General features: G+C 45.6%; 1 protein-coding gene across 7 annotated transcripts in view; it reads left to right on the forward strand.

The window, feature by feature from the left end:
* CADPS (calcium dependent secretion activator) overlaps positions 1-27,415 on the forward strand; it is a 196,134-nt gene that overhangs the window by 1,669 nt on the left and 167,050 nt on the right. For all 7 annotated transcript variants that reach the window (XM_026074973.1, XM_026074975.1, XM_026074974.1 and 4 more), the window contains exon 2: positions 3,498-3,830. In XM_026074973.1, the coding sequence (XP_025930758.1) occupies positions 3,528-3,830 (303 nt within the window). In that variant the 5' untranslated portion in view covers positions 3,498-3,527. The remainder of the gene's footprint in view (positions 1-3,497; positions 3,831-27,415) is intronic.

Here is a 27,415-nt window from a genome sequence, read left to right on the forward strand (position 1 = left end):
AAAACAGAAAAGATATGCCTGTTCCCCTGGTGGGTCCAGCCAAAAGCTTGTCCTGAGCAGTTCCAGGAGTCTTGTGCTGTGTAATTAGCCTCAAATAATTAAACTTACCAAGAACAGTTGATCAGAAATAGATGTCTGCAAACCATATGCTTTCACCTCGACTAGATGCACCACTGGCTTTGTCCTACTCAAAAGGGGCTACAAAAGGCCCACCTACTGCGTAATGCATTGCTCTGGGTCCTTTAGTATAACTTTCTTTTACTGCTTTTTGACTGTTGGTTTCCTTCAACTTACAGCAGTGATTACTTCTTTTCCCTTCTCCCTAGCTGTCTAGCTGATGGAGCAGTGCAGAGAGGGCTTATAGGAAACAAACCTTTCAATTTCTGTGCAGTTGTAGCAAGGCTGTGCGTGTCTTCCTGAGTCCCATCTGCAGTGGCACAAAGAAACGCAGGATTACCCTGCAGCAGAACACCTCTGCCCTCTTTGAACATGTGAGCAGTGTTTCCTGATGGTGCTGTTCTCCTTCCTCCCCTTATGAGCAAAGAGGTGCCCACCTTTAATCAAAGCATGGTACAATCAGAGCAGATCCTACTTGTTTATAACTCCTGCAAGTGTCAGAGTTCTGTGCAAATAACTCTTCCTTGAATTTACACTATCTAGAAATTCACATTTGGGTACTGACATATAAAGCTGCAGGATGTGCTTTGGGCTTAGAATATACTAAAACGGAAACTGTCCGTCTCTGTTCAGGACATAGCTGGTGGTGTTTGTAAGAGGCTCATTTACTATCAGGACAGAATAAGATCTGTTCTCTTTCAATGTTACCTGGGGAATGGAATTTTTTTTCTTGGTGAAAGAAAGGGGTCAAAGTGACATGGTGAGTCAGGGATGCGTTTGATGTCCTTGCCCTGAATGTGTTTGCATGGTAATGCTCTGCTGAGTGTGCTGTCAAGGGGGTAAACGTRTGACTGTCACTCCTAGACTAGTTCACAGCACTGCAATCTAATTAAAAGGCTGACTGGTCTGAGCAGACTCTGCTGTTGGTCTGCAAAGCACCACTGTGCCTGTAGGAATGCTGCAGACCCATCAGATGAAGTATGCGAGACAGGCCCAGCACACTCCAACAGATGCTTCAGGAAAGCCTTCCTCGTCCTTTGACTTCCACTGAATAAAGCTTCATCTGACAACAACCGTTTTATGCAGAAATCCCTTCAATGGGTGTTTGGGAAATGCTCTGTTAGACCCGTTTCCACTCTGCTGCTGGCAAATAGAACCAGGACACACGTGATCTGTTGGGGCTCATCCATGGATGTGGCAGAAGGAGGTGTCTGACCCAGCTCACGCAAGGCTGGTTCTCTTTTTCATGTGCTGGCRTATGTACACGCATTAGGATTTTGCTCCAGTAATTACTGACTCCTGGCAATCYTATTAGGCAGTCTTACAGCTGGGTAATTCACCTGGTATCTTCCAGAAACAAAACAATTTCCGTGACAAAACACCTCTTTTCATCTTCCCATTTCTCGGTCTTTTTTTTTTTTTTTTTCCTCCCTGCTTCGTGTCTGACTGGCGCTCCCCCGCGCCTGCCTCCTCTCTGCCAGCCGCAGCCTTCCTTTCTTCTGCTGTCTGCAGCTCTGCCCGGGGAGGATAAATCAGGCACTGCGCGGTGCTGATGGGAGACAGGGAGTCAGTTCCCCCGCACTCAGTGCTGTCACGGCTCTCGCTGGGACAAAGACCGCACACAACAATAGACACTTGTGCTGCCAGCGACGGGAAGTCATTAGCACTGTCGTGTGGGGTCAGACCAAAAGCGTGTTCAGCCACCAGCGAATGATTAGAGATTGAATGCGAGAGCCAAGGGTGCATGCAGCASGGCCCACTGCTGTGACCTCTTGCTATTTCAGGCAGTCAGTGCTTTGGGGACTTCCTCAGCAGGGGCTGCCACCTCGCACGTATGATGTTATTGCTCATAGTTATGCTTTGCAAGGAAGGGAAGTACGTGCTGGTGATGTTTCAGTGTGGAATTCCTCCTTAAAGTGGAGGCTGCTGGTAGTATCCTGCTTCTGGCCACCTTGTCTGCTGGGAGCGCTCCCCAATGCGGCGGTATTAGCAGAAAAATGACCCAGCCCTTCCTTAGCACCACTTCTGGGCTGTTCCTGGAGGAAAACTCACTACTGTTCCTGGCAGATGCACGTGCTGTCAAGCAGCTGGGAACATGGAGTGCCGAGCTGCTGAGTGGTATATAAAAATCTTATCATGTCCTCAGGTTATCCTCAAGCTCTTTAATTATTGAGAGCTGACAGATAAACCCCTGTGCTGGCATAGCTTCCTCCCAGCCTGCTGCATTCATCGGTTCTCAGCATCATTAATAAAGCAGCAGTTCTTGCTAGGCATCGATTGCTCTTCTCCTGTGTTGGGGGCATGGGAGAGGAGGGCCAACACAATAGCTCCCTGTCTCCCTCTCACCCTTCGACTCTCCCTTGCTCCCRTGGGACCCCTGTTCTGCAGGGGGCTGTTGTGCCCTGACCCTTCTACTGTTCTTGCAGCGGGAAGAGTATCTTCATCAAACGCCTTCTCTCTCTCTCCCTCCCTCCTGCTGTCAGGGTCCTGCATCTCGCAGTCTGCTCTCTTTATGTGAAGCCTTCCTAGGCAGCCTCAAGCTGCACTGTACCATACCATGCTGCATCTGCTGGAATGGATTTGGCCCTTTCTGCCTGCGGTTGTATCATGTGCAGTGTGGCACATGAGTTGTCCGAGTTGTCTTGCCATTTACACACATCAGTTTGTAAAGATCAGGCTATTTGTCCTTGTCTTTTCCCATGGCATTTTAACCATACTCTCCCAGTGCTAACTGCCCACGTTGGAAAGACCAGAGAATGGCGAAGATGACAATGACACCTGTTCTTAACTGAAGGTAATGTTAAATAAATTCAGGCTTGACGTGCAAATCCTGCCATTTTGTCACAGCAGGGCAATCTGCAAAGGTCTCCCATTTAGTAGCTTAAGGTAAGCCTGGTYCTGCACTGATGAGAGGTTTCCCAGGTCCTGGCTACAAGGGTAAATGCAATGCAATCCTATTGACTTGAGTAGGATGACTGGACTCCCTCTAACAAGGCAGAATTTGGCTAGGAGAATGTAGTTATGCAATAGCTTTCTTATTAAAACGTTTGCTAGAGCAAAATATAATCCCGCTTTCCTAAAGGGTGTTTATGTGTCTGGTGAAGTGTGACCATAACATCATATGAAACCCTAATTACATCAAACTGTTTCCATTTTAGTGGACACAAAGCAGAAGCTTTACCTGATTTCATTACACTTCACAAAGTACAAATGAAACTGTTGTTAGTCTGGCAACATGTGGTGGTCACGTGGGAAGTCAGAAAGCATACAGGCAATGAGTTAGTGGTTTTCCCTTTAGGGAAAATGGGGTTTGCTGGTACTTCAGAAGCAAGGAGGATTTTTTTAAACTGACATCATTTGAAGTCACCCTTTCCTTGCAGGTATTTCTAAAAAGTGACCGCGTTGCTAGGATGGTGCAGAGCGGAGGGTGCTCAGCAAACGACTCCCGGGAAGTCTTCAAGAAGCACATTGAGAAGAGAGTGCGCAGCCTGCCAGAAATTGATGGCCTCAGCAAGGAGACAGTCCTGAGCTCTTGGATGGCAAAATTTGATGCTATTTACCGCGGTGAAGAGGATCCCCGCAAACAGCAGGCCAGGATGACGGCGAGCGCTGCCTCAGAGCTCATCCTCAGCAAGGAGCAGCTCTACGAGATGTTCCAGAACATTTTGGGGATCAAGAAATTTGAGCATCAGCTTCTGTACAATGCTTGTCAGGTAAGAGCCTTCTCCCAGGCTGGGTGGAAATGGAAGGGGTTTATTCAAGGAAATGGTTGTCAGTGAAAACGTCACTGTTACAAAATGGGAACTTTGGTCTAATCAGACTGTTTTTGAGAGAACTTCCATGAGGAAAGGCATTCTTGACTCATGCTGGGATTTCTGTGCTGCCAGTTACATCTTGGCGATCCAGGTGGGCCTCTTTCTCTTGCGTGTGTTTGTTTTCTCTTGGTTGGTTGCTTAGGGGTTTTTTGCAGCTATTTCAGATGGTTATTAGAAGGTTTTCTGTCTTGAAATCTCAAAGGATTGCTGAGAAGGGAAAATCTTATTCCCCCAGCTGTGTGTGTGGATGAGCAGGTCTTTGATGGGGCCTAAGTGTCAGCTCCCACTGAGCTAGCCAGATTCTTTGCCAGGAATACTCACACAACATGAGGTTTAGGCAAGAGTAAAGCTTTATTTAATCATAGCTATAATTTGATTATACTAGTATGCAAATCTAAGGTGCCACTTAAGAATGTTCTTCCATATGTTACTGGTCTCTATATAGTCACCATCATGACTGACATGAGGCACCTCTAACCACTGGGAAGGAATTCGTGGATTAAGGCCAGCTCAGATCCATCACTCTCTTTGAACATTTTGAGGTGACTTTTGCTCTCTAAATATCCAAATGTTGGACTGAGCCACGCATACACCTCCCAGTTGGTCCATTAATTGGCCAGGGATTGTAAAGCTAGTACTTTCCTGGAACAATTTGTTGTGATAAAGCACTTTGAAGGCTGCTGATGCACACACACAGTTAGTTTATCCAACAGACAAGGAGGGGGCTCTCCAGCTCCCCAGTGTTACTGTAATAAACTGGTTTTGTGGCCTTGCACGTAACTACTGATGTTCAAGAGAAGAGCACATCTCCCTCCTTCAGCTGCCCTTGGCGTGTGAGATGTCACTGAGTGGTCACACTAAGCGAGCTATTTTGCTGCGATTTGCTTGCCTTTACGCTGTTGCATCACCAGTCTAACTGACAGAAGTACTTTATTGCAGCCTGTGGTAACCTTATTAGTATGTGAAGCTCAGATRCCCTGCGGGTGGATGTCTTACACAAACTTGCTTCCTGAGGTTGTATGGAGTATCCTTAAGTACGGAGAGCCTCTGTGACCCCCGAATGCACTTGGTGACACAGAGGGTTGTTAAGCAACAGCTGGATCTCCCTCCCCGCGTGCCTGCAGACCCCGGAGGAGRCCACATCTCTCTCCTGGTGCAGCAAGGCCCCGTGCTGGTGAGCAGAGGCGAGTGAAAGCGGGAGCAGGGGGGAGCAGCAGAGCAGCCTGTGGGTGAGGAGGGTGGTACGCCCGCAGACCGCATCTCCGCTCCCATGGCTCCTTGCTCCTCAGTGGAGAGAAGATTGGCCCAAATCTCCACAGCCTTGGGACTGCTCCAGTTCTACAAAGAGTTCCCAGAGAAATCAAAACCTTTCCCTTTCCTCTCTCTTCCACAGCCTCACTATAAGCTTTGGCAAATTCCTCCCTTCATAGTTCCCCAGTGCCTTCCACGAGGCCCCAGTAAGAACCATTTTTCTAGGGGTACTGAACTGGGACTCTGTTCTGGGTTCTTGCATTTGCAGCAGCTCTTGCTGAGTAGTGTCACCGGCTGTCCAGGCTGCCAGTGACCCAAATTACGGCCCCCTGCTATTGGATATAAATATTGCAGACAGGATAAAGGATGTCAGAGTTGTAGAGAAGGGGAAGATAACCCTGTGGAAAGCTTTCTGAGGGGGAGCAGACCTTGATCTCTTCCTCTTAAGTTAGGGGTTCAACTTCTCATTGCAATTAATACATTCAAGACCAATTCTGTCATTCTTCTGTCCAGGCATTTCCAATGCATTTCAAGAGATAGAAATGATAGAAAATCGTTTTGAGTCTGGTTTTCCCCTGTAAACAGCTTAATTGTCTTGTTGTTGTTGTTCTTCATCTCAGTCCTTTATGTGAGAGGCAGGAGAGGATAATAAATGTCCCTGAGTAAGAGGTCTTTGTGGCAAAGGCAGTAGCAAGGTCTGCATCAGTCCTCATAAATTCCGTTTTCAAAGCAGATTTCTTGCCTCTGTCCTCTGATGGAGGACTTCTTTAAAAATAAAACCATAATATTTTCAGTGGTGAGTTGAGAGCTGAGTCAGTTTTGCAGGTTTTTTTTTTTAACTTAGACCCACTCAAGCACTCTGTCTGTCATCCTGCCTTGACCTGTGTTTTTGTTTTTTTTTTTTTTTAACTTAGACCCACTCAAGCACTCTGTCTGTCATCCTGCCTTGACCTGTGCTCAGCTAATGAAGTAGACCGGTTTGTGTGAGTGTCTGTGATCCTGCCCTCTTGCTTTCTGGTTCCCGGTGCTGCAGGAAGCTGTCTAATCATCGTTGCACAGCTTTGTAGATGATGTCCATGTGTGAGAGCCCTTCTGGTTGACACAGTGAACCCAGTGGCAATTTGCAGGGTCTGCTCTCTGCAAATTGCCATGTTGCATCAAGCAACCCATTTCCTGTAGTAGATCCTAGTTTTACTCTGGAAATGAAGGATTTAGTTCGGTCTTCTGTAATGCTCAGAGGCAGCAAACCTGTAATTTAAGTTTTTAGAGAATGACATGATCCCTGCTGGAAGTGAGTATTAGCATGGGAGTTACTCTGTTGTTTTTAATACCTGGCTAGTGAGGATTAGATGTGCAGAAGGGAAAGGACTTTACGTAAGGCACGGCTCAGAAAGCTGCAAGGCCGCACCATTAGCCTTCGCCAGAAACAGTTCTGCTGTCTGGTGTTTTCCTGAAGCACAGCAAGTACAGTTAAATGCCATTGCCCCCGGACGGAGCCTGAATGTGGGGTGAGAGTCTCCATGTGGGGGATGGAGGCCAGAGCATGTTGCTTGATGTCCCCTCCTCCTCATCGTTCTCTGTTGTACTCCATAGGAAAGGCAGCTCAGAGCTGGTGTCAGAGGGGTTCGGTAGAGGGTGGGAGCCTCCACTAGCGCCTAAATTTTCTTGCACAGCTGGGATCTTACCCACACTTTACCCTGCTCTCCACACGGACCTAGCTGAACCTCTGCATGCTCCTCCATCCCAGACTGTACTTTGCAGTGAGGAAAGGTCCTTCAAAACCTTACACCGAGTCTTTTTAAAGCTCAGACGTGCTGGCACAATTGTACCGACTGAGAAGAACTGGGTTGTTTGCCTCTGACCAGGCAGAGATGAGCGCAGGAGCAGTGAGGACTCGGGGAAACTACAGGCTTTGCCGTGGGGACCCTCAGTTCAAAGCCAGCTGTGTTATCACAGTCGTGTTATCGGGGCTGACTATGCCCATTAGAGCAACCCCCTTGTTTCTTAAAATGCTTTTGTTTGCTTAGCTTGTATGGGGAGCTCCCAGCATAGGTCAAAGCTGCCAGCCGCTCGCCTGGAGTGTTTTCTGCAGCAGAGCTGCAGGCGAGAGTGGAAGATGACAGGCAGCGAGCAGTGATTCGGCAGCCTGCCCCTTCGCCCCCGGGAAAGCATCCTCCCGACTTGTCACCGTGAGGGGCTGGCATCAGCCCTGAAGCAGGAAACTTGCTCTTTCCTTCCCACAATTTAGTAGCAAATTATTTTCTACTAAAACTCCAAAAGCTCTTGTTGACACCGGGCAGATTTCAAAGCCTCAGCAGCATCTGGGTTTGCTCTGGAGTGGAGACGTGAGTCCTGGGCGCTGCCCTTTGTGGCTGGGAAGCTCTTCCAGGCGTGTTATAGCCCTGGGGTTGTGCTGAGCTCCTCTGCACTGGTGGTGTCTCCAAGTTGTGAGGTCRGACGCCAATTAGACAGCCAGAGGCACCTGCCTACTTTAGAGCACGGAAAACAGAGGCATCCAGAGAGAGAAAAATGGAGTATACAGCATTGCAGAACGAGAGGTCCCGGGAGCAGTCAGAGCGTGGAGGAATGGGTCGATGTTTTGTATGTATGTGCTTGTTATGGTGAGGAAGGACCAGGAAACACTTGTGTGTTATGTCTCTTCCTGCTTCTCTCCCCCTCCCTTTAAATCTTCATAAATTTTCATCCGCCTCATTTGACTTTCTCCATTTGACAAGCAATCTTGGTAACCACCTCTGCCAGTCTGTCAACCTGCCCTGCAAGTCAGCGGTGAGCTCCCTTTCCCAGTGGGTTTCAAAACACCTCTCTGCCTGCATTTACAGCAGCACTTGCAGCACAAAGCACTCCCTTGGAGCTTCATGGCACTAGCCCCATAACATCTAAAAATGGTAATTTATTTCCATCGTGTTGTTTTGTTTCAGTCCAGATTACCTTTCAGTCGGAGTTAGTCTAAAGACGCATTGACTCTGGCTGAATAAAACTGTTAGGGTAATGAGTTAAATTACTATAGTCTGACTCTTGGCTCATCAGGACAGAGTTAATTGGAAGTACAATTTAAATCCTTTTCATAATAACTTGATTGAAGCTTCTGTTGCCTGTTTCCTAAGAAAAAATATTTCATATATTGTTTGGGAATAAGCTTTAAGTAAAGGGAAAACATTCTGTCTGGCATTTTCCTGGATATGCTGAAATTTAACATTCACAGAAACACCATGCAGGCTCAAGTTGTGTATGTGTGGATGATTAATACRTTTGCATGCCTCCCTTGGGTGGTGTATGGGTAGCTGCCCTAAGAGCCCATCGTGGACCCTGGTTGGAGCCTGTGATGGTATCCATTGTAGGCTTTGCTCTCAAACTGAGCAAACTTTACAGATTAATCTGGAAGTAATGATGATGATTCCAGCACTGGTTTATGCACTGTGAGCTATACCTATTTTTGACCTACGCTTGTCTGATGTGTATGGGAGGAATTAGGAAATGGTGCATTTCTGCTGACAGGCTGTCCAAATGCTACTACTCTTTCAGGCCTGACAGTACAGTGCTGCTAGTGCAGTTCATCAGTCAATCACCTGTGCTCAGAAAAGCAAAGCAGCTCGGTCTCCCATATTGCCTCGCTCGTCGGGGAGCTGGTGCAAAGGGCCTGCAGTCACAACTGCTCGCTGTTGGGTTTGAGGCCGCTCAGCGAGACCTTGGCTCTCCCTGCCCTGTTACCCCAATGGCGAAGGCTGGCCTGGTTTTAAGTTGAGGCATTCGTGGTGGTGGTTTGCTTTCAGCAAGCCCACAGCATGGGAAAGGCACGGATGCCTTTGGCTCTTTGCAAGAGGAAGTCAGGCTGCCAGACAGGAGCTTAACTACGGAAAGAGTCAGCTCCAATGTGTAAAAGCCAACAACTTGGTTCTTCAGGTGTGGCTCTTCCCTGGCCAGGTCCATCTGTTAAACCCAAGTTCATGACAGGGGAGTGGGGTGAGAGTTTGCTGAAAGACTGTGTGACCCAAGATGCAGAAACCGGTTCCTCTTTGTCCTGTCATGGGCAGGCATGGGAATTGGTTTCAGTTCTGCTGTCTGCTAGCATGGAAGGTGGTAGATGCTCTGCCTAATTCGAGAGGGTCTCTGAAGCTCTTCTCTGCCCTGTTGATCCGCCTTACAGGGCAAAGCAATGCAGCTTCCAGTGGTGGTGAGGTTTCGAGGGAGGCTGCGGTCGAGCTGCCTTCTCCTGGCGTGTGCGTAGGACTCCTGCTCACAGTGACAGTGCCCATAGCAGTTAAATGCTAAGTGATCCCTGCCTGTTTCTGCTGCGTGGAATGAAAGTCTGTGCCCAGAGGCTGTGTTGGGAGGCAAGGAGCAAGAAGACTTTGCTTAGTTATTGTTCTCGCAAGGAAATAGCAGGAATGGTGCTGAGAGCCCCAAACAGTTGCTTGAACTTCTCTGGAAGAAGGTGCTTTTCTCTTGTGCAGCCTGCTGTCACATTGTACTCAATTATACCACTGGGGTTGTATTTTCATACACTTTGGAAATAAAATATTATTTGTTTAGGAGAAGGATGATTTCTAAAGGGATTTTTTTTTTAATACAACATCCTCAGGTCGCATGAGATAAATGTATTAATGTGATAGAAGTGATGTAGCAGGATCTGAGCCAGCAACAGAGCAAAAGGGATTGATGTGATTGGAAAGGCTTTTAGGAAACAAAGATGTGAAATGGTGTTGTAGCAGAACAACTGTGAAGATAACAGCGTTGTTAAGCAAGGCCTCTGACAGAACATTTTGAAAAATACACAGACTTAGGTTTTTTGCATAATACACGTTATGTGGCTTGGTGTTTCTGCTCTGGTAGAGTCAGCGTAGGAATTGAATATCTCCAGTTGTAATAGTGAGCTCTTCTGTTGTGCAAGGGGTGTTCGTACTCTACTGGGGAGGAAGACACATGTTTGAGTCTTGGGTTTCTGGTCCAGAACCCATTGATGAGACTTGGGTTTAGCTCTTCTGCTTCAAAATTAGCCTGCGACTGTGGAAGAGTCACACAGGAGCAATTTCTTAGGTGCTGGGCAATGCCAAACTTGGGCCTTTGCTGCAGTCAGCTTCTCCTTGGGGGCTGGCCCTTCATTTCCCACTGACTTTCACGATAGCTAAATTGCAACAACATCTCTGAAAATCAGACTGCGCTGTTCTCCCTGTCTTGTTTTTCCCCATTTGTAGGGCAGGGATTTACTTTCCTCTCTCATACTGGGTTTGAAAGTGAATTTTAGGCATACTGAGAAGAGAAAACTATAGTACAGCRCTTGTTCAGTTAATCCAGTTGCAGTAGCTGATGTCCAACAAATCTATGATAAGCTGCACACTTCCATCCTCCTGCTTCAGAGGAAGCGCTGTACTCTCAGGCTGTCACTGCAGAGCTCGGACTCTGGCCAAAGTCTTCGTTTTGTGTATCAACATTGTCTAAATTCTCAGGCTTCAAAATCAGACTGTTTTTTCTCTTCTGGGCCTTAAGTGTCCCCTATATAGTGGCATTCCCATTAAAGGTGAAAAATGGCTGTGCTAAACTTCCAGTTCCATCCAATTCCTGTAGATGTTTGATTTAAAAACAAATAGCTAGATTTGTTTGTCAAACCTGCTGAGTAATATGTAGAGGAACATGGCTGAAGGTCGTGTTCCTTGAATGCATAGTCCTGGTCATCRTGGTAACAGCTAAAAAACGTCAGAGAGGAGTGCACATACATGTATGTAGTACATCACAGACCACGTCTCACCCCTTTCTAGTGGCTGGTACACTTAAGGCGGTGAAAACCACGGATTGCCATAAGTAGAATTGTTTCTTAAGTCTTGGGGAACATGTGATTTTTAGCTAGGAAGCATTTCAACTTAAACCTTACTGACCAGAGCTGGCTTAAAATTGGAATTCACTGTTTTGACATTTATTTTTGCAGCTGAGTTAGGGTACTGTGTCCGAAGGCTGACATTTCCCGCAAAGCAGAAAGTTCCCCTGCCAAAAAAGACGGTTTCAGAAATGTTAGCAGAAAAAATATTTAGAAGTTCTGTCCTGAATCAAATGTTTGGTTTTTAGCTCAATTCAATATTAAAAATGGTTCTCTGAGGTGGTAACTTGCCTTCTGTCCCTCTTTCATCTCTGCAAGCCAGGTGGTTTCCTGAACTTCGTTGCCTGATTCACCATGGTGTGTTTTACTCCGGTGAGCCATAATGCGTTGCAGAGATGCTGCAGTGGTACTTGGAAGATGTAGACCAGTTTAGGGCAGAAACAAGTAAGGAGAGAAGCTCCCATGCAGCACTGTAACAGCTCAGACAGCTAGATGAAAGTTAAGCTGACCTCAAACCAAAAATTAGGTTTGTATGTATATCCTCCCAAAACAAAGTATTTAATTCTATTTTTTTTTTTTTTTCCTGGTCAAAAATTCCCAGCCAAGCTTTGCAGTGAGAATTCCAGGGTCATTACACACCCCATGGAGTTACCTGTCTATATGCATCTCTGTGTATTGCTGATTCAGAGATATGGATATTGAGTATCAGAGATTCTCCTCTGCTTCCTAATTACAATTTTTGAAGAACACAAAGTAATTCCTTTTTATTGTAACTTCATCTTGAAGCTCAAAGCCTCTGAAGTGGCCATCTGCAGTTCTGGACCTTTAAACACTAACGCTGCCTTTAAGGACCCCCTCTGAAAGGGAATGGGGTTTGCTTCAATCCTGGAGCCAGGGCAAGGCAGACGCAGCAGCAGCAGCCGCCCGGTGCTCACTGCAAGCACTACACCGGCCTCTGAGGGCTCCTCTCGCCCAGACAGTCCCGCCTGGATACCAGGACACCACGGATAAACAGCAGCTTCAGCCAGCACCGCTATCCCCCTCGCACCTCCCAGAGCGCTGGCCAGACCCCATTGCTTTTTTTTTCCCCCCTTTCACTTCTTCAAAATGCCTTTTGGTTCCTCCTCCTATTTCTGCACTCAGAATGCTATCTTCCACTTAAAACAAAGCCACCGCCAATAAAAATGGGTTAAGGTGATTTTAAGATGATCAAAATCCTCCAAATCCATAAAGCATCATACTCTGCTTTCAGTAATTCAGTATTTATTTCCATGGAAACAGAAATGGCAGCCTGGAGCCTTCTGCAGGGTTGTAATTACTCTTGTAGCATTCAGTGGCAGGCRCAGCATGCCTGTCAGTGCTCGAGGATCTTCTAAAGACTGTAGTGATTTAACGCTGGAAGTGAAATTGAAAAAGGAAAAAGCTTTGTCAAGTGAATGAAATTTCCCCTTCATAATAATAACATGTAGATACACACAGTCGTTTGGGCAGAGGGGGAATTGGCTTTCCTCCTCAGCTAAGGATGTGGTATTTTGAAGAATTGCATTTGCATGGGTGAGTGGGAGGAAGGAGAGGCTGAGAAGAAGGGGCAAGGGCAGAGACCAGATGAGCGTCTCAAGCGTGATTTATGGCTCAACCCACAGCTCCAGGTTTCCCTGTTCTGGAGAGCAGGTCGCACATTTGTTTGCAGAGGTTGCCCAGGGAAGCACAGAGCAATCCTCCGATTGCTCCTGTTGGTCCCGTGTGTTGTAGAGATGGTGCCCCTGTGCAATGTGGTGTTTAGCATCCTTATAAAAAACCTCAGAGGGGAGCAGGCAAGGTGGCGGAGAGGAGACGTCTGCATGTGCCGTGAAGGCAAACGAGCCCTGTGCTCTGGAAGATGAGCTTTGGTCTTCTCCAGCATCAAACACAGGTTGGCAGGGAGGCCTGGGAAGAGCACAGCAGGTTCGAGAGGGATGGGGCTGGAGTAGGGGCGACTAAGTGACACCACTAGAATAGTGGTGTGCCACGTGGCCTCTGCGTTTTGGGGAGTAAAATGCAGTAACTGCTCTTCCTCAGAGTTGAATCGCTCCACTAAGCTTTCAGCACTGGGTGTCTGATTTGTACAGAACATGTATGGATGTATGTGTGCGTTCATTAGCTGTAGGATCAGCTTATGTTCTGTGCTGTTATGGACTTACAGAGCAATCTTGGCCCCTGTAATTAAATTTAAAGCAAATTAGCTCTTCTATTAAACAAAATAAATCTGATGTAGCCTAATGCTATATTCTCTAGCTATGGCTGATCAATCGTTCCTGCAAAGAGCAGGCAAATGCTGCTGAGCAGATGGTCTTGGCTGAGGCATGGTCAATTAAACTAATTAAAGATGCTTTCATTTAATCAGAGAGTGTTTTAACCCTGTTAGCTGCCAGTTGGGGATGTATGTTTTCATGCACTAGGAACTTAGAGTTCTGGCCCTACTGTGGACATCTTCTGATTTTACAGACCCTTTACAGAAACCAGACTGGAGCATGCATCCAAAGAGCAGAGAAATTATGATGTCATGCAACAACAGTGAAGGCTTGCAGAGAAAAACTAACTTGCTTTCTTCTAACASTAAACAAGTATGTTTGTTAAACTGAAAAAGTCTTCTGCACTAAATCCTTCCCACGCTAACTCCTGCCAGCCTCCTCTCCAGGTTTAGGGGAGTGCGTGCTTCTCCACAGCCTAGCCAATTGTGACTTGCTCCACCAAAACATCAGCAGTCAGTAGTGACTTGTTATGGTGTATTATTTATGGGATGGGGGGGAAAGTTTCAGCATCAGACAGGTCCTGGACTGAAGTGGCCTCTGTGCTCTCTGCTCTCACGCAGAATGCTTTGGCTGCTGGGAACCCTTCTGCCACAGGGTTCTGGAGATGGATTTAATTCCCGATTTGCAGCAGAAACCCACAGGGACTCCTCTGAGCCAAAGCTCTTTGTTTTGGTTCGTTTAATAGAGCACTTGATAGTAATTGTCACAACTGAGCATCCTTGCCTTTCCCTCACTCTTTTGATCTGCTGAGCTTCTCCCACTGCCCTGTCATTGTAAGGAGTTACACCATATATAATACGCCAACAAGGTGAGTGAGACCAAGAGTTTTTTAGCCTAATGGAAAAAGCATACAAAATTCTCTCAAGATGCAGCACTTCAGTATATGTAGAAGAGAGCAACAAGAAGGAGACTCGGAAGTAGCATGTCCAGGCTGTTCGTCAGCAGCATCGGGGTTGGAGCACCCCAGAACAGCGGTGCGTTTGCAGCAGTACATACAAGTTAAATTAGACACAGCTGTGCTTTGTTCAGAGGGCCATGTGGGCAACTACATGCATCAGACCAGACCTGTCCTGCTCCAGCAATATTGATCCATGCAGGTACATTAGGGCAAAAGTCAGGATGATTTTCAAAATGTTCATCTTCTGTGAAATCGTTTTTTTTTTTTTCTGTTTAGTGGGGGGGGGGGAGTTGTGATGCAGTATCATCTAAATACTTCTGGTTGTCTCTGTGGATTAATTAATTTCCACCATTTAAGGTTTAAATTACCATCAAGATATCTCTTCATTTTTATTTTTGTTTCAGTTGGCCCATGAATACTTTTCATCATCTGCATTCATGCTGCAAAGGAATGCATAAAAATAACTATGCTTACCTTATAAAGTATCAATGACTTGACGTTCTCAATCTACCTTAGCCCCTCTATTTAGGGACTGCTAATTCCCTTCTTTCACTGAAAAGCTAGTTGTTGGCATGGCTTTCCTGCCTCCTCGCCAGATTTATTTTTTTAATCAGAACAGGAGCTTCATGTCAAATAGATGCTTATTAATACAGTTCTGATTCCGCACCACCACCTTGCATTTTGGAAGGAGCAAGCTGAGCAGTGAAATCCTGGCACCAGGTAAGAGCAGTTAGGGAAAAATAGCAAGAACCGAACTGTGAGCATCCAGTAGCTGATGATATGCTTATCTGCTGACACTGCCATTTGCAGATTAACAGAGGTCTCTGGGAAGGGAAACACTCTCAACCTGAGATTATTAACTGGGAGAGGTGTTCTGGTATCTGCAGCCTCTGCTGGTGCCTGGCTGCTTCTAGCTTAGCACAAGCCAAACAGACCTTGCAGCTTTGTTATAGGAATAGGCTGGAGCACAGGGGAAAATCAGGGAGATGGACCATTCCTGGCATGGCTTTGCACTGGGGGGATGCTGAAACAGTGGGGAAGGTTTTGCAGGAGCTACAGAAATAGAAGTTCTTGAGCATCATTAAATGTGACAACATTAGGGAAACGTAGCTTGAAACCATTTTAGTAGAGAGGAGATTTGGCATGGCACAAAATAGAAAACCCAGAGGTGTTCCCTTTGTATTGGCAGAGAGGAGATTACTGATTAAAAATAGGGGAGCAAACAGAAAAGAAAAGGTGAATTCAGGGAAATATCTTTGTGTTGAAAAACCCAGCGATCCCATGGGCCACATTGACACTACACAGAGTAGCACAGTGTCAAAACACCTGATGGGTCTGCCCAAGGTGAAACCAAGCTGAATGTTGTCAACCACTGGTGTGTGGTAGCCAAAGATGATCAATAAAAATCAGACATTTTATTGCTAATTTTCCAAAAAACAACATAAAAACTTGAATCAAGCTATTAACTGAAACCAGTTGTTGCTAGTAGGGTCGATTCTGTGCTGGGCTTCAAACTGGCCTGGTTCCTGGGGTTGGAATTCAACCCTCAAAATGCCATGTTTACTTCAAGCAATCTATCTTGTTGTCCTGACTTTGAATTCACTGAAAGTCGTCATAAATAAAAAACCAGCTCCTCAACACGTCCTGTGTTTTATTAGGAAAAGAAAATGTCACTCCTCCTCTTTCTTTCCCTCAACCAGAGACGGCGAGCGGGAGACGTCACAAAGAAATGACYCCGCTGGCCCCTTTGAGAAAGTAATCTTGCTTTTCCTTTTAGCAGCATTTTGTTCCCTGCAGTACGTGTTCCTGTCAATCAGCCCAGGAGGGCCCTCAGAGACAGAAGGGGTGTTATCCAGACCTATCTCTCTTTAAGCAACTAACTGCTAACTGCAAAAGAACCCATATGTGATGCTTATCTTAAGGAAGGCTGGAATACTTAATAAGACATAACTGGTGCATGACCCTGCACTATGTGAATGCCTGCTTCTCTCCTTCTTTTAACTGGAAATACAAAGCAGCAGCTAGAATTTAATTTTGCACATAGGTCTTTTAATCTAACTTGAATTCCACCTAAAGTGCTGCACTTTTGCAGCACTTCAGCCCTCACCTGTATATTTCATCACTGAAGTCCTGTAGCTTTACTGGGGAACTTTTAATGCCAATCCCATGAGTAAAATGTAAAGACACTGCAGTATTTATGTGTAGCAGTGGCTATATGTTGTCATGCTGGAGGCTCGTGCCAGAACTCCAGGGTTTTCATTTCAGCCAGGAAGATCTTGTCTGAGAATCAAGACTGTTTTTCATTGAGCTGTGCTAGCCTAAAGTCACAAACTGCTCTTTCAATTATCTTTTTATAGTCTTAAATAGAGAGATCATTCTTGTGACATATATCATCCATTAAGTGAATATTTTTAAAGTTCCATATTAATTTTTTACCAAGTTTTCTCTAATCTTTACTTCTGAAAGAAGTGGTTTCTAGGAGATTTCTTTTTTTTTTCCCTTTTGCAATCCATATTGTGTTCAGTATTCCAGAAGAGAATTACTAAAAAATGAAGTGTTATTTACCAAAGTCTTTTCCTCTACTSTCTGCATTTCATTCTTCAGACTACTAGTGTTTCTGTGTTACTTGACAAACACTTCATGCTACAGATTGGGATGTGATAGACAGTGTCGTTTTAATTCAGAATTGACTTTGGGAGTCAGATGCATCAGGCCATAGAAAGCACTGCATGAATATGAAATACAGTTAGGTTAATCTACCAGTTTACATCTAAAAAAGGACCAAAATAAAAAGAGAATAGGAATATTTCTTAGGAGAAATGAGCGGTGCTAAGAATTTTCTCCAAAAGGATATCTAAATAGGCTCATATTTGTTCCCAGTGAGCTGGCTATAAATGATCAACAAACTAGATTTCATGCATTTCAAAGGCTCTGTCTCAATATCCCTAGCTATAGGGAATGCAAGTTATGTAAGCTATTTCTTACCTCTTTTTCAGTTCTGAGCCCTCATATTCAATATATTATGCTTTTTCTGGAACATCTGATTCTACCTAGTGTGTTCAATGAGAAATTAGAATGTGAGCTCAGTGGGGGATTGGATGCGAGACAGATTCAAGTACAGCCTCCTGTGTATTTAAAAGGCGGCTATAATAGATTAATGTCATAAAAAGCCAGGTCGGCCTTCATTGCATTGGGCTTTGCTGTGTAATGCAGGACAACGATGTTTCCTAGCAAGTGTGATGATCTTTGCACGTGTTTTCATGTGTTGTAACCTCTGGTCCAGTTCTTTTGTCCCAGAAATAGATGGCAATAATAAGCTGCAGAAGGTTGTGTTGATGGCACAATCTTTTTCATCATYCAGTTGTGAAATCTTTGTATAAAAATCATTGCCGTTAATCTTGGTCTCATAATAAAAGAGAGAAAATGATTGCATCCCACCATTTAACAGTGAGTATGATGGCATAACAGCCACTCCTTCCAAAGAACCTTTGTTTTGAGATTAAAGGCAATAGTGAGCTGAACTTCATGTAAGACCTAAACCTAGAAGGCAAGAGAGAGATGTGTAAGTCTCTCTGGGGGTTATGTAGCCAGCTGGAAATCAGACTTTGGGGACATATGTTTTGCCAATGCTATAGATGGCATAAACTTGGAGACCGTAGATGTTGCACAAACATTTATAAAGTAACAGCAGGGAAGTGAGTTAAGTTTCACAGCAGGGCCATATGTGAGCCCTAAGTGTTTATGGACCAGGAGAGTGCAGCGCAAGCCAGAAGTCTTGAGTCGGAGCCTCGTGATGCTCTGATGTCACCCGGCTTCGAACCATGATTAAGTTCCTGTTGTTTGCAAGCTCCTGTGCAGCAACAGAGCCATAGTGCCCACTCATGTGTACGCGCTCAGATTAATCCATAGTGAAAGAGCTAAGCTGATAACTTTCTTTGGCATTTGCTGTGAGCAAAGAGCATTTGTGCAGATACTTAGCTGGCGTCAGTTGGCATGTCTTCTTGTTAAGAAACCTCTCTGGCTGTGATAACTTGATAGTGAGCCTGAACCTTAGGCCTTCCTCAGAGCATGCAGAGGAGGGGCCTGGTCAAAGGATAGGCATTTCCCACAACAGAAGACAACAAAGCACAGATGCATAATTTTGCCATCCTTTCCTGAATGTGCTGCCAGTTGAGCATGGTTTGAAATGAAAAGAGGTGCTGGAGAGGAAGCAAATAGTAGTTGAAAGATGGTGAACCGCAAGAAGTGCTCACATGCTTTGTGGAACATCCTGCCAAGCTTTAGCTAAAACGTGTCTACTCGTTCTTGCATGTGCTTTACGTGTCAGGTGCTCGTTTCTGCCTCTTGGCCAGCTACTGCGCATCCTTGCTGCTGTATTGGGAACAGCAGCGATCTGGCAGACCAGTGGGCTCCAGTTGTCCCTAATCCATGGGAAGAGAAGTTGGGTAAGGTATATAGTGAAGGTTATGCAGTATTTTGCTTGGAGTATCAACACGAAAAGGCAAAACATTGGGTCACAAACAAAGCCGGAAGATGCTGGCAAGTAATGTGGAGTGCCAGCAGGATGCTGGAGGGAGACATAGAGTATAAATTCATACTCCTTGGCTATCCCTAAGCAGAGGAACATCAGTGAAGAGCTTCTGTGCTCTCAAGTTGAGGACTGAGAGCCCTTGGCTTTTGTGTGTGTTTTTTGTGTTTGTTTTTTTTCCCCCCTAAATAACTAGCTTCATTTGTGACCTAGCTGACTTCAGAGAAGACGGTGAGAAAATCGTGTGGGAGGTTTAAACTTTAAAATTCTAATACTGGAGTAATTAAATGGTCTCTTGTTTGTTCTCATCACCAGTCATTTATCCTGCTGGTATTTCTGCCAGTTTGCTGGCAAGCTCGTGTTGTGTAACACTGGTGAAATGAACTGCAGGCGTGTGTTCGACCGTTACCAGGAGTCTTGCATGCTCGTGTGCAGAGCTGAGACCAGAACTGGGGAAATATCTGCAAAACGGGCAATTTTGTGGAGAAACTGTTGACACAATCATTCTATCGAATCAGGTGAAGCCTGTTATGTTTGGTAAGAATATCATTTGTGAAATGCAGGGTTTTGTATTTTAAAATAATTAAAAAACTCAGTGTTCTTCTTGATATCCAATGCACAGTATATCATCTGCAGCACTTCTTCACTGTCTCTGCTGTCTTCCCTGCAGTCTCCTGATGGCTTGGAGTCTTATTTCCTTCAACCCCCACCCTTTTTTCTTTTTTTTGGGGGGGGGGTGGAGAAGGGGGGCATGGATCAGCATAAATTCTAGATTATCCTTCTCTGTGTAAATCCAAATTAATTCTAAAAAAGGAGAAAAATCAAGTTGTGTTTTTCTGTCACCTTCTAATTCAGTCTTTCAGTCACCTTTTTACTCTTCCTCCCCTGTGTCCTTTCCCCTGGATTGACCGCGTTCTGCCTAACATTGGATCTTGGCTGGAAATAGTTGTGCTCAGATGGTTAAATAGCAATTGAGTGTAAATTAGCTCAAAGAGCTGTGACTGCCACTGTCTGAATGATTCCAAAATAACTTTGTGGAGGAGAGTGACTGTCGGGTCAGACGAGAGCAGCATGTTTTGGATCCATTTGCGGGGAAGGGGGTTGGAGAGGATAGTACGGATTAGATTAATAGAAGAGAAATGCAGTATACTTACTGGGTTATACGCTACTAAAGATGCATAATAAAAATTATGGTGATTGCTTGCAAGCAGGCGGCAACAGTATTTGGGAAAGTTTCTGTTTAAAACCCCGTATTTCTCATTAGCCAACTGCAGTATTCATAATGAGGGCCATGCAATTTTTGCGCGGCGTGATACAAAGGGTTTCCTGTGGGAAGTCCCTGCTGCCAGCGTCGTCCTTAGCAAAGTGACAGGAGAAAAGCAGCTGCCTGATGGGTTGGCTARTTGGTGTGCGGTGCTTCTCCCTGGGTGAGCCAAGCGGGAATCCAGCTGCTCCCCCGAGTGCTGCATGTTTGGTCGCGTAACTTTGCTCCTTCCCCTTGCTTCTCTTTTACCAGCCGCGTAGCTCCTGATCTTCTTTATTACCGCTTAACATAGGCAATTGTTCAGGGTCGTCGCTTGGTCGATCTGTTCTGCCTTTATGTATGGTGATTACAAAACAGCTGAGAATGTCTGGCAGACAGTAGAAATTTTGTTTCTGTGGATGAAAATAGCCAAAGATACATTCAAGGAGATAATTGGGCTCATTAAACTTTCCTATCATAATGCCAGCCGTAGCTTCATCCATTGTATGTCTAAAAACATCAGCAGCGTCAATGGACAAAAAATCTATTTCTATCCCAAATGCACCAGCAAAAACACTGRAATCACAATGTCAGAGTAGGGGCCCACTCTGAGACTGTAGCATTTTAGTTAATGTTTTGGGGAAGACCAGGTCCGCTTCAAAAGAAGAATGTTTTTCTGGATGACAACAAAATGTATTTTGTTCAGGGCAGATCAGCGGTTATCGCAGCATGAAGAGATGTATACAGTGTGAGGGGTTAGTGGCCCATCATGAGAAGCACCATGTGAACCACCATCAGTCTGGGCTGAATGGAGTCAAGTAACTCACCCTGATTTCTGGTGTCTGAATACCTTAAATCTTGCCTTATTTGTAGTCAAGGTAAGACAGATGCACTAGGTGACTTAGGGAAGGGTAAATCAGGCTGAAAGGGCAGGAGAGCAAGCACGTCGGTCTTGGTAAGACTTTGTGCTATATCAGTGTGCCGCAGCGGAAGGGAATCTCTCTCCACTGTTGCGTGAAATTACTGGATGCCAGACATCAATCAAAAGTAAATCACTCCTACTCAAAGACAGAGAGTTCCTAAGAAACATTAATAATAAAACTCTCTTCTGTTTGGGTAAGTCCCATGCAGACTAAAAGAGGCTTCTCAGAAGAGGAGTGTCAGACTGCTAGTAGGGAATGCTAGTGAGCAGAGGAAAAAAATTGGGTCAAATAAAATCCTGCTGGATGACAGTAAGTGCCTATTCATAACATTAAATCAGACATAGCTGGAAATCAACAGGGACAAACTCTATTTGATACCAGCTGGTCCATCACCAGCATGATCAGCCATGCTGGTACAGCAGCTAGCAGTACATGCAAGGCCTGGCTCAGAAAAAAATCAGCAAGCACAAGAGTTCAGCATGAAATGGGAACATTGCCTTTCGGAAATGACATTAACTGTCTGCTGTTAACTGACTCCAGACTTTGATGCTTCCTAGATACCTGCCTTCTCCCTAGCAAGACTGAGTAAAAATCATTCCCTCTGGCCTGATGGTAGTGATCTGCGTGGTACACTTTTTCCACAGCCCTGTGACGTTCAAGGCCCTGCCGCCCCTCCTGGAGGGGAGGCGTTGCATAGCACCATTGAATAGAGATGGGGCCAATCCTGCTTTGCTTTTCATATGGACCTGTACAGTGGTTTGCCAAATCTTTTTCAGTGTCTGAAACAACCATGCTACCTCTACTTTTCTCAGTGACCTACAAGACAACCTCTTGTAGCAAACATTAGAGGAAGATCGGCTCTTTCTCTYCCCCTCCACCCCTTTTTCCTGCTCCAGAAGAGGCATCAGAGTCTGGAATTGACAGTTGGTGAGCATGCATCTTCAGAGATAGGGAAGAGTGTTGAAGAAGGGATTGGGGAGGGCTGATGAGGGCATTTTGGAGTCTGGTGAGTGAGAGTTGTGTATTAACCACCCATGTGGTGTGCTGGAAAGACTGAATAGGAATTGACTTTCAGAGCAGCCTCTGAAAAGACTGTGAAGATAATTTTGAATAAATGAATCTGAACTCCTGGGAAATGCTGTAGCTAAGATGGCAAGTCAGTTCTTGGATAGATACGCAGAGGAATCTTAGGTAAAATTAAGGGCATATCATTCTTCCTTTGTAAGGCAGAAGGAAGACCTCTGCTGTATCCAGATCTGGAATCTGTGCTATAAAAATGTGTTGGAAAGGTCTCAGAAGTCACATGGGAGGATAAAAAAGGACTAACAGTTTGACTTACCTGGGGAGAAGATCGATAATTTGATCTGTTTGCAAATAAATTGGAGCAATCTTTAACCGTGCATATACAAGCGTCGTAAAACTGTAAGATCAAAGTAGGCATCAGCTGTGCTCTTGATAGTGGGCGCAGTCCACTGGAAGAACTGGGCAAAGGTTGTGACAGATTTTCCCTCTCCTAAAAGATGAACTGGAAAATTTTCTAACAGATATGCTTGAGTTTGAATGGAGAGTTTGGTCCTGACATGGCAGTGATAGGCTGTTTTCACAGGAGATTGGACTGGAAAGTGATAGTGGTCCATTTTGTGCTCAAAGCCTGTAAGCCTCACATGGCTTGGCAGGCTTTGGGGCACCTGCATACAAGTATCAGCATATTTGCTGATAAACTCAGCCTTTAATAGAAGTCCTAGAAGGACCTAAAAGAGGAGGCTACACACAGATCCTCGTGGAGTTCCTGTGCCAGAAAAGCAGGGGAAATAGTTGCCCAGTGAGTGAAACACCAAAGTACGGTAGCAACATCCAATTCTGTAAGCATTACAGAAAAAAATGTTTGCACTGTCATGAAGACAYTTTACAAATACGAAGTCTTCGAGCACCTCCAGGGAGGCTTGCTGCACTACCTGTACACTGGGGGGATGTTCGCATGCAAGCAGGGGAGTGGTTCCCAGCAAAAAGGCAGCTGCAAAATCCCTTTTGGTGTCAATGACACTGGATTAGACCCTTAGCAACTCTCTGGCTTTCCTGTCACTTAATGATTGAGCCCACATTGCCTTTCGCTACTCATGAGTAGAATTAAAATAATACGGTTGCTTAATTGAACTTTGTCTAGGTTGATTATCTCCTGTTGGACTGCAGCAAAGTTGTGGTGGGCTCTGAAAACTGACCCTAAGCCCTGTCAGATCTGAGCTGTTCCCTGATTACCCTGATTGGAAATACTCGGGTTATTAACCAGTATCGCAATGCATGAAATGCACAGTATTTCCCCTTGCAGCATGCTTGGTGGTGCATGGAAACATGGTGCAGTTGAGAGGACACTGGTTTGCCAGATGAAGTTTGTTACAATTTCCCATCTGCTCTCAAGCAGAAGCTATAAGGTTTGTGCTATGCAAATAATTATTTTTGATACATTTTTAAACATGAAATCTAGTCCAAACGGCAAATATTTTTAACATGTGTCTCTGTGCAGTCAAGAAAGCTGCCAGCAGCACAAACCTGAATAATTCTGCGTGATGATCAGGGTGGGGACAGGACATGTTTGCCCTCAGTGTAGTGCCAGCCTTGCAAACTAGCTACTGCCAGGTGCTTCCCCTTTTGGAGAGCGCCTGTGAGGAATATTGTCACAAGGAGCAGTAGCAGGTTTGTGCTGGGTTTCTGTTTGCCTGCTAATGGGGTTGGCCGGGAAACGAGCACGACGAGGTGTGCTAGTGCAGCCAGATGCTCTGCGAGCGTGGCTGCAAATGGGCATCRCCTCTTCCACCAAAGCACCACCCAGCTGCCTCTGCTGCAGCTCTAGCGGTTGGTCTTTTCCTGGTGTTTTTGTCTGACAGGTGAGCAGGTTTAGCTGGAGAGGCGAAATAAATTAAAAGGAAAGTATTTTCTGCATTGCCCGTTTTTCCCCTTTCCGTGCTTAGGTAGTCTTCCCCTCTTCAAATGGTTTTCTGCAAGCGTGAGGCTGCATCTCAGGGAGCCAGGCTGCTTTCCCAGCCTGTGCTGTTCATTTTAGCTGCAACTGCAAGCACACGTCTGGCACAGCTGTGAAGTGTTTGCCTGGGTGTAAAAATGGCTCCAGAGAAGACAGGTGAGGATCATTGCCTTTCCCTGGGGGGGATGCAGAAGAGGCAATGTCTCCTTGCTATATTTTTAGCCATGCACCATGTGGAGCAAGTGTGGGCGCAGCTTGTCGCGTAGGCAGCCTCTGTTCCTCGCGAGGCCCAGGGCCTGACGGGGCCTGAGGACATCTCAGCAGCCAGAGGCATTGCAACCCTTTGGGATCACCAGGGACATCTTAGCAGCTGGAAGGCATCRCAACCCTTTGGGATCAAGCCATGGGCTCAGTTGAGGCTCTGCACAAGGTGCCCCTTGGGAGTGTGTCCTATGTTTGTTACCCAGGTGTCTGCAGCCTTCCTCAGCATTCACCCTAGTGCCAGGCAGGCAATGTCACATGGGTGCTTCAGCCGTCAACCTCACCGCTGCCGTCTGCGGGGCTCCTTCAACRTCCGGCAGCTGTGAGCAAGGGGGACGGGTCCCTCCCAGTGCAGGGATGGCTTGTGTAGACCTTTCCTCAGCATAGCAGGGAAAACAGGAGGAGACTGAGGAAGATCAGAGACTGGTGGTACCATGCCCTAAGGAAGCAGGTACAGATCAAAGCTTTTTATAAACATAGGGTGGGGGCCAGGCTTGACCCAGCCACATATCCAGAAACAGATTAAAACGTAGAGGGCAGAGCTGGGAGGAATTGTCTCTGCTGACACCATTTGTTCCTAGCAGCTTATGCAGATTTGGGACAAATGAAGGAGTCTGCAGATTCCTGAGGAACTGATTGAATTGTTTCAGCAATATTTCACCATTGCTTTAAAGCCAAAAAAAAAAAAGGGGGGGGGGTGAGAAAATGAGATTGGGACAGATCTAAACATTTTGGAAACAGAAGTCTCTTAGACTGCAGAAAATTTAGTAAGGAAAACTGTCTGAAAATGAATACTCTTTGAGGGGGTGGGATCTGTTTTGAGTTTTGCTCAGCCTGTAAATGAAATGATTCAGTTATTCTCTCGGCTTTCGTATAAGGTCACAGTGGGATCCTCAGTTTTTTCCCCTGTGTCTGAGGAGAAGCACTGGCAGGTGATAAGAGCATTTCCCAGCTGTGCCCAGTCCCAGGAAGAGTTCTCTGGGGACCTTTCCACCTTCTGCCTCCATCTTTCATAACAACTCTGCAGCATTTCGGCTGTCAGCCCTCTTGGAGGCTGTGTTTTCCCATTGTTCTCCGTAACTCCAACTGGACAGAGAGAAGGACACAAAAGGAGCTGCTCTTTTGYGTGGGCATTCAGCGAGGGAGTAATCTGACCCAGTGGGTGATTGCACTCACATACATTATTTTTTCCAGGGTTCTGGGTGCTGGTGGCCTCCCCTTGCTTTCCATTGATGTGCTTTAACAACCTATTTGACTAATAATAAGAAACAGAGGGGAAGATTTTCAACTTAGGTTTCATATGGGTATGTTTCCATAGTGTTATAGTTAGTAGCATCTGATGGTACCTTCATTTGAAGTAACAGGTTGGCTATAGCAGCGCAATTTTGACATGGTTACAGAGCAAAATGCAAAAAAGCTGAATCCTGTGAGAATGTTTTAAGCATTTCTTTTCTTTTTAATGTCTTCATTGGTGATTTTTTTCTGAAAAGAACTGCAGCTGCCATCTGAAATAGGCAGGTATGAACACTGCAGATCTGTAGTCACAATTGCACTCCTTTATTCACATCTGGATTTCAGCTGCATATTGCTCCTGCTTATGAAGTGCAGTGCCTTCAGTGGAAGCTTAAAGGGAAGATCGAGGGTAGAATACAGATGAAGYGGGATCAGAGGGCAGGTTATCACCTTATTTTTGCAACATATTGCCGTTCAGAAAGCATCAAGAGACCTCAACAATAGCAGAGGATATAATGCCATGCTCTCAGAATGTCCAATATGCCTGCCCTAACTCTATAAGCAAAAGTCTCCTGCCCTGGTAACATTTTCAAAGGAAAGAGGTCATGCCTTGCTGAATGAAGTTCAAAATAAACAGCATTTCCTCGAAAAGCAGAAAATGAAAATGCTCCTTGCAGACGAGGTATCTGGAAGAGTTATAGCAAAGCTTCAGAGAAGCTTGATCCACCGCCCAGCACATATCATATCCTTAAAGAAATCATTTTTGATCTTTTGTTCGTGAAACTCTCTGCGGTAAAGAGTAAATCTAGATGTCTCTTCAACTTCAGTCTATGAAGATGCACCATTCAGGATGGTAACACAGTGTATAAAACTTGAATCACAACTAGCAAATTACTTTCTAGATTACAATCACAGCCGAGCCCCGTGATCTGATCCACATCAACTCTTTGTACGTCAGTGAACAGCAACGGCTGTAAGGTGATGAGCTTGGCAGACAGCATAAGAGAAAAGCCCAACCTGTGACAGCATGTCCTTGGCTGCCGTAGAGGGCAACATGAGAAAGTGCAACTCCGAGCTGCCAGAGGTGTTACACCTGAGTTGGGTACCATGCTTGCAGGTGGATTTCCAAGCTAGAGGTGCGTAGGCTGCAGAGCGTGGAGGACTTTGTGGTCCGCCATGGCATCGCTAGGCGAGCTGTAGTCCTTACCCAGGGTGTAGGCTGTCCTTCCAGGGTACGCTRGAGATGGGTGCTTTTCCCTCCTTTGGCAGCTATTTTAGATTCTAGCTTTTCTGATGTGTGCCAAAGCTGCAGTTGTCCAGCCTTGGTTGTGATGAAGATGTTGGGCAACTAGTGTTTTATTTGGCTTTAAGCTACAAAGAATAATTAGTAAAACAGCTTGAAAAACAGGTCTCCATCCTGAGAGGATGGAAAGGCTTTGCCAGGAGGCTCAGTCTGTACTAAGCCCTAGGGAAAGATAATTGAAAGACAGCAGGCAAAGACTGGCCGGGGAGCCAGGGGGGCAATTAGCAGTTTTCATGAACGCTTTGTAGGACCCTCAGGGAGCCACTGGACTCTTTCCTGCTTTGGTCCTCCCATCTGTAAGATGGAGTGGTAGGTGTCTGTGCCACAAGGCTGTTTGTATTAAACAGTATCTGCAAAGAGCATCGGAGAGAATTGTGTGAGGTTGTAGGTGGTTAGTGTTTTAAGTATTCAACTGCAAGCTGACTCAATTCGCCATCTTGTGGTGATCCCTAACTAGGGGCCTAGATCTGCGCAGAGGAGCTCCCGAGCTTCGGTTTGCGTAGCAGGGCCAGAGCGTTAGTCCAGCGGCTGCTCAAGGGCAGGGTGGCRGTTGTTCCTTCTGCAGGCGTTCTTCCCAAAACTGACATGCTGGGAGTGCAGGTGATTGCCGTACACTTGCGGGGGGGTGGAAGAACAGATCAGCTGACAAGCTTAATATAATGATATTCTATGTGGAAAAGGATGTTAATGACAGGGAACTTGATTGACTGCATTTTTCTGCTGTATTATCTCTATTTAAATTAGC

Source organism: Apteryx rowi, unplaced genomic scaffold (genome assembly GCF_003343035.1).
Source record: "Apteryx rowi isolate R43461 unplaced genomic scaffold, aptRow1 scaffold_4, whole genome shotgun sequence".
Taxonomy (NCBI): domain Eukaryota; kingdom Metazoa; phylum Chordata; class Aves; order Apterygiformes; family Apterygidae; genus Apteryx; species Apteryx rowi.